Source organism: Chanodichthys erythropterus, chromosome 6 (assembly GCF_024489055.1).
Source record: "Chanodichthys erythropterus isolate Z2021 chromosome 6, ASM2448905v1, whole genome shotgun sequence".
Classification (NCBI taxonomy): domain Eukaryota; kingdom Metazoa; phylum Chordata; class Actinopteri; order Cypriniformes; family Xenocyprididae; genus Chanodichthys; species Chanodichthys erythropterus.
The window spans coordinates 29,720,584-29,735,327 of NC_090226.1; the positions used below are offsets into that span (position 1 = coordinate 29,720,584).

General features: G+C 37.3%; 1 protein-coding gene across 2 annotated transcripts in view; it reads right to left on the reverse strand.

Annotated features, from left to right (window-relative positions):
- ptprga (protein tyrosine phosphatase receptor type Ga) overlaps nucleotides 1-14,744 on the reverse strand; it is a 308,651-nt gene that overhangs the window by 83,187 nt on the left and 210,720 nt on the right. For both annotated transcript variants that reach the window (XM_067388598.1, XM_067388597.1), the window contains exons 5-6: nucleotides 11,558-11,653; nucleotides 3,650-3,716 (exon numbers count right to left, since the gene is read on the reverse strand). In XM_067388598.1, coding sequence (XP_067244699.1) covers nucleotides 3,650-3,716; nucleotides 11,558-11,653 — 163 coding nt within the window. The remainder of the gene's footprint in view (nucleotides 1-3,649; nucleotides 3,717-11,557; nucleotides 11,654-14,744) is intronic.

A 14,744-nucleotide genomic window follows, 5' to 3' on the forward strand; every position in this document is an offset into this window, starting at 1 on the left:
ATGCAGTTTTTCAGGCTAGCACCACTTTTGTTCATTTAAGTGCCTAACTTTACTTCTATCACCTGACAACAGAGATCGCCAATCAAAAACATAAGTAGAAAATTACACACATTCTCAACAAAGCTTGAGACAAAATGACACAGAGTAGATAACGTGTTTGTGTATGCATGTGTGGGTGTTTGTGTGATTGTGATTGTCAGTCTGGATACATGACAGGTACATACTGTGTGCGTATATATATATATATATATATATATAGAGAGAGAGAGAATATGAACCGACGTCACACCTCGTTGCATGCCGGGGCGGCGCCGCCATTTTGACAGGATCGCCCTCTATTACTCGTACTGAAATTAATACGGATTCTTGCTTACCTTTTGTTTTGTTTCTGCCATTAAGTGGAACATTAACATTTGTAATGGTATCGTTTGCAGGGAATAGAAGCTATTTTATCGCATCGCATGATCATTTTATTTATTTTTATTTTTTTCACTGAAGTTTTGTAGAATTTCGTTTACAGTGTTGATCTGTTTACCGTGTCGCACGCTCACTGCTGCTTCAGTCATCGTATGAATATCATCGTATGAATATCCAAATAAATCTATGTAATTAACACACTGAGAAAAGTCAATTCATTTATTTCTTGGAAACGTTTAAATGATGCTTAAACGAGCATATTGAGTAGGCCTACTTGTCATTGTAATTCCCCTTTTCCATGATCACAGATGTGGAGAATCAGAGATTATGGGTCAAATTCAGCGGACAGACGGACACGAATACACAGTATTTTTATATTTATTTTAACAAATGACAACCACACTAAGCAATTTCCTACCTTTATAAAACCGTTATGAAGAAAATTTATAAAATGCTTGCATTTTAAGTGATACTAAAAGTTTATATTTTGATGTCATCCGTTTTTCTGCATGTGCTTTATTTGTAAATAGAATTTGGTATCTTTAATATCAGTCTAAGTGCATTAAACGTTTTCTTGAGATGACATGAGAGGAAACCGTTTAAGATATAAATGTGTTGCATTCATATTTTGGGCTCATTTGCGTATCTCCACACAGTATTCTTTAATAAACATGTAACGTACAGAATTGTTGGTCACATGAAGCGTTTGTTAAGCATTTGAATGTCCCCGTCAAGTTCTGCTAATTCACGAGTGCAGTGAGAGTCAGACTCGCGAAGGTAATGTTAATTATTAAACCAAACGAAATCAAAACGTTCAAAAACACTTAGCAATGTGATTCTTTTATTGAGTGATAAGCAGTGGGTACCTTTTTCCATTTTTCTGTCCGTACCAGATATTTTCTTTTTCGCGCTGTAGCTCTCTTAGGCACACAACAAGTGCTTTCATTGGTTGAGACGCGTGATGACGCTCATCCCAAGCAGCCAGTAGCCTACTGATAAACATCCCGCCCCTCCTGTGACCCATGGTTTGTGTTGTATTCGGTTGTAGTCTATCTATGTGTATTCAAACGCAGTGAGCAAAGGACTTTCAAAATAAAAAGTACGTTAACGCGCGATAAACTAATTGTTGGCGTTAATTAATTAATGCGTTAACGCGATAAAAACGCATTAACTTGCCCAGCCCTAATATATATATATATATATATATAGATATATATATATATATATATATATATATATATATATATATATATATTTTGTGACAATGGTTGCCTCACCCTAATTATCAGCGCCACCCTATCACATAAATTGCTGCCCTTCGCCAGGTTCCCAACTGGAGTGGGTTTGAGAGAGAAGCGCTGTAACAACCAGGACTGGCAGTGCGTGATGAGGCACACCTGAATTGAATGGCGAGCACGTCTCTCCTCGGGAGACCTGTCTCTTTTCCCCATGCATGCACACTGGTGTCCTCGCAGGTCCAGGAGGGTAGCAGGGAGGGATCCAACTCATCTGAGCTCTACCTTTTTTTTTAAGTGCCCGAGCACAACAAGGACACCAGATCCCCTGTTTATTTTAGACACTTTTACTCCCACTGACACTTTATTCCCCTTTTTGGACATTTTAGGTTTATTTTTATGTTTGTTAAATGCCACATGTGGCTTGTACATGGAGTTTTGGTGGTGTTTGTGTTCGAGTGAGAAAAGAATTCATGTAATTTGAAAAATGTAGTCACTGAATGCATTTTGTGCCAAGCAATGGAAAATGATCCACAGTTTAGCCCACATGCTGTTGTGTTGAACTGTGTTTTGAAAAAGGGACTTGTATTGTATTGAGAAATGGCGATTATATATACAGTATCTCACAGAAGTGCGTACACCCCTCACATTTTTGTAAATATTTTATTATATCTTTTCATGTGACAACACTGAAGAAATTACACTTTGCTACAGTGTAAAGTAGTGAGCGCACAGCTTGTATTACAGTGTAAATTTGCTGTCCCCTCAAAATAACTCAACACACAGCCATTAATGTCTAAACCGCTGGCCACAAAAGTGAGTACACCCCTGCGTGAAAATGTCCAAATTGGGCCCAATTAGCCATTTTCTCCCCCCGGTGTCATGTGACTCGTTAGTGTTACAAGGTATCAGGTGTGAATGGGGAGCAGGTGTGTTAAATTTGGTGTTATCACTCTCACTCTCTCATACTGGTCACTGGAATTTCAACATGGCACCTCATGACAAAGAACTCTCTGAGGATCTGAAAAAAAAAAATCTGCTTCTTCTAAAGATGATGCACAATAATGCCCGCAAACAGTCCGCTGAAGACAAGCAGACTAAGGACATGGATTACTAGAACCAAGATAAACTTATTTGGTTCAGATGGTGTCAAGTGTGTGTGGCGGCAACCAGGTGAGGAGTACAAAGACAAGTGTGTCTTTCCTACAGTCAAGCATAGTGGTGGGAGTGTCATGGTCTGGGGCTGCATGAGTGCTGCCGGCACTGGGAGCTACAGTTCATTGAGGGAACCATGAATGAGCAGAGCATGATCCCCTCCCTTCGGAGACTGGGCCGCAGGGCAGTATTCCAACATGATAATGACCCCAAACACACCTCCAAGACGATCACTGCCTTGCTAAAGAAGCTGAGGGTACCTAAACCCTATTGAGCATCTGTGGGGCATCCTCAAAGGGAAGGTGGAGGAGCACAAGGTCTCTAACATCCACCAGCTCCGTGATGTCGTCATGAAGGAGTGGAAGAGGACACTAGTGACAACCAGTGAAGCTCTGGTGAACTCCATGCCCAAGAGGGTTAAGGCAGTGCTGGAAAATATTGACACTTTGGGCCCAACTTGGACATTTTCACTTAGGGGTGTACTCACTTTTGTGGCCAGCGGTTTAGACATTAATGGCTGTGTGTTGAGTTATTTTGAGGGGACAGCAAATTTACACTGTTATACAAGCTGTACACTCACTACTTTACATTGTAGCAAAGTGTCATTTCTTCAGTGTTGTCACATGAAAAGATATAATAAATATTTACAAAAATATAAGGGGTGTACTCACTTCTGTGAGATACTGTATATATATGCATGTAGTAGACACAGAGGTCATCAACAAATTAGCAGGAGTTGTTGCCAGGACAATTAACAAATACATGGAACTAGTAAAAAATAATATATAACAAATTCCAATACTGAACCCTCAACCTGAAATGTGCATAAAACATCTACCAACCGTGATGCACCACTCCTCTTAGACCATGAATGATCGGATCTACTGCTGGATTGTCCTTCATTCCCACCTGAGAAAGAGAGAAAGAATGCAAATAAAAAATAATGACTTTCACCTTCATGTTGGGACGGACGGACAGACAGACAGATAGATAGATAGATAGATAGATAGATAGATAGATAGATAGATAGATAGATAGATAGATAGATAGATTCATAGATAGATAAATAGATAGATAGATAGATAGATAGATAGATAGATAGATAGATAGATAGATAGATAGATAGATAGATAGATAGATAGATAGATAGATAGATAGATAGATAGATAGATAGATAGATAGATAGACAGACAATAATTTTTGATACAGGAAAAAGCCGGTAGATATCTGAGTGGAGCACATGTGTTTTGTGCTGATGTCATACAAGCAAAATGATTGCAATCACACATAAACACACACTCACATAAGAGAAGCCATTATGCTTCATACAGCTTCAAAAGATGCCTGTGTTTGAGATGCACCTGAACTGACAGAATTGTTGAACACAGACAAAAGACTCCAGAACGCAATAAAACCTGAAAGAGAGAAGCTATAGTACTGACCTTTAATGTGTGTTTCTGAGCATATGTTCCTTAGCGAAAGAGACTGATGGCTTGCTCAGTGCTGACTATATACAAAAATAAAATGGTCTGAAAATAATTTTAACAATCTTGACCCCTAAAAAAAGCAAAGATCAGGGAAAATCCCTAACAGGCAGAGCACATTTCCTTTGCTCCTCTTGGATGGAGGTGTATCAAATACAGGTTTGTGCTTTTAAGAACCCCTATAGGGTTGAATCAGGAGACAGGCTTTGACAGAGAGGACCCAAGGGGTGAGGTCTATTGTTGAGTTTGTGTGTGTGCGTATGCCGCTTGTGTATCGAGGAAGCCAGTGCTGGTTAGCCAGTCTAACCAACATTCTCATGAGGCAGGAGTGAAAAGGATTCACGCACTTTCTTTGGCCCTTAGCCACACTCTCTCTCTCATAAATCTCTCCAGGCTCTTTGAACACTCTTGTGCTGTTTCTTGCATGAAAGAGAATTCCAGAAGCTCAACTCAGGAAGTGGGCAGTGAGAGTTAACGGCACAAGTCTGCACTACAACAACTGTCTTGAATAGTTCTCTTAGACAGACTTCAGTCCCAAAGTAAAGACTGCTGTTCACTGAGGTCACACGACAGACCGAAAGACAAACACGGACAGACACACAAATAGAAAGCAGAAAAGCAGACAGACAGTCAGCCAGTGGAATGACAGAGAGACAAATCTGCACAACAGAGAACTGACAAAGAATGACACAAATAGAAAGCAGACATGCAGAAAGAAGAAAAAAGGACAGACAGACAAAAAGACAGTCAGACAGACAGACATAGACAAAAACAAAGGACAGATAAAGGAAAGTAGATAGACAGATTGACAAAAACAAAATGATAGACAGCCATTTTATGAAACAGAAAAAACCTGGTAGATAGTCTGAGTGCACATGATGATGATGTTAATGTTTGTTTGACTGACTGACAGAAAGACAGACAGACAGACAGGTAGATAGATAGATGCTCTCTAATGTATCAATGGCATTCCAAAGGTATTGTGAGCTGAAAATTAAATTTTTTTGAATGTTTGTTTTTGTTTTGTTTGGGGTTTTTTTGTAGCAAGAGGAGGTTGGAATGGCACTGTGTGGAGAACAAACACACAATCTGCAGCCGGCATATTTTTCTTATTCTAGTAGCAGGACTGGCTTGCCTCAGGACAGCTATACAGCCAGAGTGTGTGAAAAATGACAGAGCCAAAAGTGTCAGGGCTGGAGGAAGAGAGAGACAGTGTGAGGTCTTTGCTGGTCAACAACATCAGACTGACAATGGAGGGAACTTAAAGGGATAGTTCACCCCAAAAATGAAAATTATGTCATCATTTACTCACCCTCATGTTTTTTTTTTTAATAATTATAACAACGGAAGTCAACTAGTTACCAGCATTTTTCAAATTATCTTATTTTGTTTTCCGCAGAAGAAAGGAAGTTATTCAGGTCTGAAAAACGAGGGTGGGTAAAAGATGAGAATGTTTGCTAAAGAGAGCAGCTGCATATGTAGAGCATTTCAATTGAGTTACTTATGAAGTTCCCATATTGCCTCAGCAGAACGCAGACATTGAGAGAGTTTTTTGTTTTTGTTTTTTGTTTTTGTTTTTTTAAACATAGCTCATATCGTGTTCTACATTGCATTCAAATACACTGGAACAAGTGAAAGCACTCTACAAATGAGCCTGTATGCCAGAAGTCACCCACAACCCACAGACACCTGGACTTCCTTGTAGAACAAACCCTGAGGTAAAATAAATAGCAGCAAACTGCTTTAAACTCAGTTTAAGAGCTCTGTTCCACCTCACAAGTAAAAATAGCACATGCAAGTCAATAAAGTTCAAAGTACGTTTTAGCAGATGGAAAATAAAAATGCTCATTTACAGTATTAAGCTCAGAGAGAGGTTTTTAATGTGGCAGCTGTGAGCTGTACCAGGTAAAGAGAGAGAGAAAAAGCCCTGCGATTGATTAAAAGTAAACGAGGAACGCAAATAACTGCCAGCTATAAAACAGCACAAGACCATAACTTGAAACAATAACCAACAATGAATTATATACAACCTAAAAACGATTTATTGTGTCCCGGGCCACCAACAAGCCTGTGGTTTCAAGTGTATTAAAGAAAAGCTTTGGCTACATGCTAAAAGCTAATAGCTGTGCTCTAGTGTGTGGACGACATGTGTCTTGTAAATAAGCCTATGAACGTATCACGACTGCTATCTTCCTTAATCAGGGATAGATAGACTAAACGTTTGGGCAATAAAGAAAATGGTGTAAGTTTCAAATAAAAAGAGATATCGAGCGGGACACATGCTTCAAGGATTTCCTCAGAGTATAAGTATAGGTGTATAAGTATAGTATAAGTATATAGGAAAATATTATGAGACAGGGTTTGGGGAAAATATATAACACTCTTTTCAGATGAGATTTAGAATCTGAAATTCTGTATTGTCATACTGAGTTTTGGGGGGTGAAGGGTGCAGAATTTCCCTGATGAAAATTTGTTCTTCAAAGAAAAGATACAGTTGCAAATGTCTATAGCAAACATCTGCATACATTTCTGTGTTTCTGTTATTAATGTTTTTCCCCACCATTTTATACACTATTGTTTTTGTCCTTCGCTGTACACAACTGTTAAAGAGTAAGTATATGTACACTAGTGTTTAAAAGATTGTGTTTGGTTAGATGAAGTCTCTTCCGCTCACCAAGGCTGCATTTATTTGAGCAAAAATACAGTAAAAATAGCAATTTTGTGAAATATTATTATAATTTAAAACAACCTTTTTCTGTTTATTCTCATGTTGGCAAAGCTGAATTTTCAGCATCATTACTCCAGTCTTCAGTGGCACACGATCCTTCAGAAATCATTCTAATATATGTTGCGTAATATTTTGTTGAAACCTTGATAATTTTTCAGGATTCTTTTATAAGCAAAAAGTTCAAAAGAAAATCATTTATTTGACATAGAAATCTTCTGTAACATAATAAATGTATTCACTGAATAAAAGAATTTCTTTTACATACTGGTGAGATGAATTAGCTGTTAATAGTGCTGAAACAAAATGCCACTACTGTTTTGCTACGAGGCATGCAACTATGGAAGCTTGTTTCCGCTATAAGAAAAAATTTAGTTTAAATATCTCAATTCTCAAAAAACAAACAAACAAAAAAACAAACAAACAAAACAAGTCAAAATTGTGAGATGCAAACTCGCAATTGCAAGAACAAAAGTCAGAATTGTGAGATAAAAAGTCACAATTAACTTTTTTATTCTTTTATTTAGCGGCAGAAACAAGCTTCCACACACAATAGTTGATCCTGTTTTAGCTTCAATTCATATTTCAATTTACATTTATTTGTATAGGGCTTTTCACAATACACATAACCTGATATTGCTGAGTTCAACATGTTCCTGGGTCAACATTTTTCTTGATCCTGGAACAACATTCAAATCAACCAATCAGTTTTTATGGACAAGTTTACAGATTATGTCAAGTTTAGGCTTAAAATCATGAATTGGTGCTTCTACATCAGTGTTATTCATCTATCATTTCCCTCTGATTTTTGGGATAACTTATGGGTAGGGATAGGTTTAGGGGTAGTAATAGGGTTAAAACTAAATTTTCAGACTGGAATGTTGTTCCAGGATCAACAAAATATGTTGACCCAGGAACGCATCTAACTCAGGACCTGCTTTACAATACATATCATTTCAAAGCGGCTTTACAGAAATGCATATCAACATTACAATATTAGAGTAATCTGTTATCAGAGGTGACTGTGTCCAAGTTATGTAATTTCAGAAACGTACATATACAAATCACGCAATTAGCTAACATTGTATTAATTCAAACAAGGTATTAATTTAAGGCAGAAACAATGAGCTTACTGAAGTACTGAATACATGTTAACAAATGATTAGGATATATAGAAAAACTGAAATGGTGCCTATTGATCCTTAATGTGGAACAATGTTTGCTGTCGAAGCAAATATAGACCAAATAACTTGTAGTGTTAGTCAGTATGTTTACATGGAAAACAATATTCCGATATAAACCTGATTACAACTGTGTCCTAACCAGACGCGATGCAATAAGATTCCAGAGACGAGCAACGCGACGCGACAATGAGAAGCGAAAAAATCAATCAAAAACCAAAGCCAAGCAGAAGAGAGTGTGCGCAGGCTCTCTCGGCAAGAGCACAGCAGACACAATGAAATGGGCAAGTACTTAATGAAATTCATAAATATTACACAATTTAAACATTATTTAAAGTACATATGGAGTGACTGAACCAATCTTTGTCATAGAATACACTTGTTTGTTCACATTGAGTTGACAATTTGAACATTCTTGTGCCCATTTATTTATTTTCAAGATCTGAGGTGAATTATCCAGTGTTGTTTTCATTACAGCTAAAAACTGGGAACACAGAATGACATACAAACTCACATTAGATGCCATACTTTGTGTTGCTGTTTCAGCCGCGACGTCGCAGAGAAATAGAAACCGTGTCGCTGTCATGGCTGGTTAGGACAAAACTCAGATTAACATGGAAAACATACCTTTTATCGTGTGTCGTTGCGTTATGTCGCTTCTGGTTAGGACACAGTGTAAGACAATACTCTGATTAAGAAACTACCATGTAAACAGCAATTTTATTTACATTAATCTGGAAGAATGTTTGTAACCAAGCAGATCTTGCCCTACACTGACTACCGTAGTATTTGTTTTCCTACTATGGTAGTCAATGGGGGGCGAGATCTGCTTGGATACAAACATTCTTCCAAATATCTTCCATTGTGTTCAGCAGAACAAAGAAATGTATACAGGTCTGGAACTATTTTAGGGGGAGTGAACTATTCTTTTAATCTTACTATTAATGTTGTGTGGGAGTTTTGCCGCATTTTGTGACACTTAACACTTAAAGTAAGCCTCAAATGTAAAATAAGATGCCCAAATAAGGATAGTAAGAGTAATTTTCAAGCACATATGTAACAGATTTTATTCAAAAAAATAATAATAAAAAAAATAAATACAGTATATAAACAGATTGTGGAAATTACAATAATGAATACTTATAAAATGTAAAAATATTTGTTAAATAGTTTTATTTATATATATGCATGTTGTTTTATTTTTGTATTGTGTTTTTGTAAAGTCAACTTTGTTGTAATATTGTTTCGAACTGCTTGCTATTTACAATGGTTACTATTAACCGTTTTCACTGTGATTTATTTATTTTTTTCCAGTTGTGGTGAATTGTTCAAACCAGACCAAAAATCATTCTGTATGATTTATAAACCTTTTGAAAAGTGGGGACATGGGGTAATGTCCTCATAAGTCACCTCTGCTTGTAATACCTATGTCATGTCATTATACAAATTTGTGTCCTGATATCAGTGGTGTAGTCGGGGCCATACGCACGCATACGCCGTATGCTTACTTTTTGCTCAGGGCTGTTTGCGTATTACGACTTGTAAGGATCAGTATTTGCGTATACCCATTTGTTTTTTGCTTCGAAAGTCCATAAAATATTCTCCTGTTAGCTTCCCCCTTAACTGTGCGTCCAATGCTATTGTGTAAACTCACGATTCTTTGTTGTAATTGGCTCATCATTGTCGGCTAAAAAAGGCTTCACAGTGCGTGTTCGCGCTGCAGTGAGAGAACTCCGATCAAAGCCACTCGGTGTTTTGAGCCGTGCATTGAGCACAGATCTCTCACTGCAGCGGTCACGGCGTGAGAAATATGGTGAATAAATAAGACTTAATTAATTATATAGCCTACATCATGCGTTCGGTGCTTTTATAAGCGCTAAGTTCCCGTACAAAAGACCATCAGCGAAACTGAAGCTTGTTTATTTAATGCATGAGTGGTGCGGGAATCATAAACATAGGCAACTCTGAATCTTATCACGCTCCAAAAGTGTGATAAGATTTCCACGAGCCATCCCGACACTGATGATAAAATGTGCGATCCATTTGAATATATATTGAGAGTGAAACACTTTAAAACGCTATAGAGAAAGTCAAACGCGATCTAGACTGATGGACAAAATGAACAGAAGTCTGAAAAGAGGACAAACATCACCTTGCGCCAACATTTATTAGGAAGCTTTCAGGAACTATTCATCACCCACCCTTACTAGAATTTATATGTAGTATTTATGGTAAATTTGGCTAACTTGTAGAATTTATAATCTATTAAGGGAATATTTTCACTAGATTTATATTACACCTGTGACATGTTCTGTTGTTTCTATTGGCTATGTGTAGGTTGCTATTATTCATAATAAATGCTATGATAATGGAAAATTATATAGTTTGACTTCTTATGACACAATGAAGTAGAAAATTCAGTCAAACTGATAAGCTTACATGTGCATAAATAATATAAAACTGAGTTTAAAGAGGTTTCCGGGGAAACAGCTCCATTTCTGCTGTTCCATAAGCGCCACCTACTGACAGAGAGTGGATTAAATTTCCATTCAGCCTGACTACTGTTTTTGTTTGTTTGTGACCACATTTTTATACTGTTAATAAATTAGATTTTGAATAATTTGCTTTTTTTTATACCTTTTGAATAAAATGAAACTTTAATTTCAGATATATCACTTTTCACAGTGAATATAATTCCAAAGCAACATGTTTAAATAAGTCAAACTGTAAAACATTAAAAATGTCAACCAATTTTAGAATGCACTGTATTTATTTGTATTTAATGAAACATGTTACTAGTGAACAAAAACATAAAACATATGTACATATGTTTTTTTGTTGTTGTTTTTTTTGGGGGGGGGGGGGGGGGTAAAAGTACACCACTTATTTTTTTAGGACTACACCACTGCCTGATATGTCACAAAAACACGCGCACACACACACACACACACACACACACACACACACACACACCTGCCAATTGTTTTTTGGACTGTTTGAAGAGTCTTTTGAACTCTGGATTATTACAGCACTGACAAGTGTGTAATTTCTCAAAATGTGAGAGATGAGTATACAAACCCACACATACACAATTCCTAGTAGAAGACTGAGCCTTAAATTGCTGTTTTGTGATTATCGCAGCAGGGTTGACAAAAGCACAGCACAGAACTGGAGCGAATATGTGTGTGTTTTTCCATATAGAAAATAGAGCAGTGTGAGTGTGAAGCTTCACTATCACCGAACTTAATGGGACGAGAGAAAACCTCCTCACAAAATCAATGCTTTTTAATGCTGGCACTTAACACTGACAAAGCTCAGCAGCCGAACATGAAGACGCTTTTGAAACGAGCAAGCTCTCACCTGAAAGAAGACAGCCATGGCCGCAATTACTCGCTTCTCCCGTATGGCTGTGTTAAGACTGTCAAAGTCATCTGAGTTATACATGAAGATCTGCATCTGTGTGAAAGAGAGAGAGAGAGAGAGAAATGTGAGGATCTTGTTAGTCTGAGATCTTTAGGCAATCAGATTGTAATTCTTACATTATCACTAACAAAACACACATAGTCCATTATCAAAGCTAATATCTCATAATCTCATGGCCTCTAATCCGTCTCATCCTGTAATCTCCCGAGAGCGTTCGGCCTCCTCGTCTTTCCAGTCCAAACGTCAGGCCCTGTCCATCCTCTTATCACTTTGATGGGATCTTTGGCAGTAGATCAGACTAATAAATGTGCTCAACTCTCCACGGACTACAACGCCTGTCTAAATTGGCAGCGGCTTTCTGTTATTCTCCATTGTTAATACCTTTTCCCACAAAAACGCTCCAAAAAAGACAACAAAGATGAACGATATTCTTGCTGGCAGTTCTGCGTCAATAAAAGGCGTAGATTTAACAATGGAGAAACAGCAAGTCCTGTGGAGCGTCAGAGACACTTAGAAACAATGGAAATAATAAACATCAGCTAAAAACAAAGATTTAGAAGGACTGGAAATTCGAAGATTTTAAAAGAACTTCCCTTCCAACCAGAGACATTTCATCATTCTGTTGTCATGGCGATAATTAGGGATGAGTGACTACTGCTGTCAGTGTATTAAAAATGAAATTTATACATGAAATCACTTGATTACAGCTCTTCTGTGATGAGAATGTTTTTAATTTCTGAATTCAAAATTATTTTGATATTTTGAGACATACAGTGAAGTCAAAAATACGATCCTGATCCTGAAAAGTTAAGTAGTTTTGTTGTTGACAATATTATAATAATAATAAGAAAAAACAATTATATAGAGAGGACCCCTTAGAACTTCTGTGTCAAGATCAATAAGTAGTAGTACCATAAAATATCACATGGTTTGACCTTTTCATGGTAATACAAAGTTAATTTGCGTTGTAAAATTTTATATTGTGCAACTCCACAAAAATGTAATGATACTACTGAATTAATAATTAATCATATTTGTAAAAAAAAAAGAAAAAAAAAAGACTTGTAATGCTTCGAATCTTCATGAAGCAGTGTTTTGAAATCACCCATCACTAGATTTTATTGAAAAAAGTATTCTCGTACCTTCAGAACATTAAGGTTGAACCACTGTAGTCACATGAACTGTTTTAAATATGTCTTTAATACCTTTCTGTACGGTGGCCCAGTAGTGCACAGCACAACGAGATTAAAGAAGCAAACATAAGTTCACAACACAACGAAATCGAGCCACAACACAACGGAATAAAGCCACAACACAACGGAAACAAGCCACAACACAACAAAATAAAGCCACAATTAGGGCTGGGGGATATATCGCATGTGATTGTCACGCGCATTTTGTCAGTAAAGCCGGTTCGCTGATTACCGCTAAATCACCTGCTTTCAAATGGAGCTGCATTTAATAGACAGAGCTGTAGTTCACTGATAAGGCACGCAATATCGCGTTCATATCGCAGATGTATCGCCTTCGATAATGAACGCGATATTGCGTGGCTTATCAGTGAACTACGGCTCTGTCTATTAAATGCCGCTCCATGTGAAAGCAGGTGATGGTGATTTAGCGGTAATCAGGGAACCGGCTTTACTGACAAAATGCGCTTGAGAATCACATGCGATATATCCCCCAGCCCTAGCCACAATACAACGGAAGCAAGCCACAGCACAACGGAATAAAGCCACAACACAACGGAAACATGGCACAACACAACGGAAACAAGCCACAACACAATAAAATAAAGCCACAACACAACGGAAATAAAGCCACAACACAACGAAATCCAGCCACAACACAACGGAAATGCTCCCTACCACATGGGGGCTCTCAGAGCTCGTTAATATTAGTATTCCTTGCCAATGTTCTATAAAGTCGACAGTCTTACATAGATATCAATACCATGATTAGTTTTAAGTATGTGAATATTGTATATCGACATGAAATATTAATTCAAAATCACTTGAGTGCACAATAGCTTCATATTTATACCTGTGAATGACTTGACTCGCTACCACGGATGAAGGGAACGTCTGACAATTCCACCAAGTGGTTAAAACATATAATTTGTATTCATTACAATGACTTTGTTTAACATTTAAAAACAGACATGTTCAAATTCCAAAGCTTGTTACTTCCTGTTGGTAAGACTGACAAGCATTGTAATTTGAATCTGTCTGTTTATAAATGTTAAAAGTATGCCGTCAAATCATTCACAGGTATAAATATGAAGCTATTGTGCACTCAAGTGATTTTGAATTAATATTTCATGTCAATATACAGTGGTTATATACTGTTGAAACTAATCGTGGTATTCATATCACTGCCGACTCTACAAAACATTGGCAAGGAATACTAACAATACCGAGCTCTGAGAGCCCCCTAGTGGTTGGGAACATTTCCGTTGTGTTGTGGCTATATTTCGTTGTGTTGTGGCTTTATTCCGTTGTGTTGTGGCTTTATTTTGTTGTGTTGTGGCTTTATTGCACTGTTTTGTGGCTTTATTCCGTTGTGTTGTGGCTCGATTTCGTTGTGTTGTGCACAACTGGGTAACCTTATTTCTGGGCATCTGAAAGTATAATTAAATTGCTGTCAATGCAGGCCTCACTGAGTCATCAGATTTCATCAAAAATAACTTAATTTGTGTTCTGAAGATGGACAAAGGTCTTAAGAGTGTGAAACAACATGAGGGTGAGTAATTAATGACATAATTTTTGGTGAACTAACCCTTTAAAAAATTTTTTTCCATAAACCATTTAACATGCACAACCCCTCTGTATTCTGCATCAAAGAGTCATACGCACTGATGTAAACAAGCACAACGTACACGAGAAGCATGGCGGAATGAGTGATGGAGAATGAAATGAAAATGCACTTTCACTCTGTGACTTTCACTCTCTGACAGCAGATGGCGCTGATGGAACAGCAGAAACGCAGCAGTTACCACGCTAAATGTTTCAAACAGCCATTTCGATTTTTGTATTCGCAATGGTTTATCACAGCGTCAAATTCTTAAATAAAGAATTATGTCTATTTATTTTCAAACTTAAACATTTTTATATTTTAATCTGGA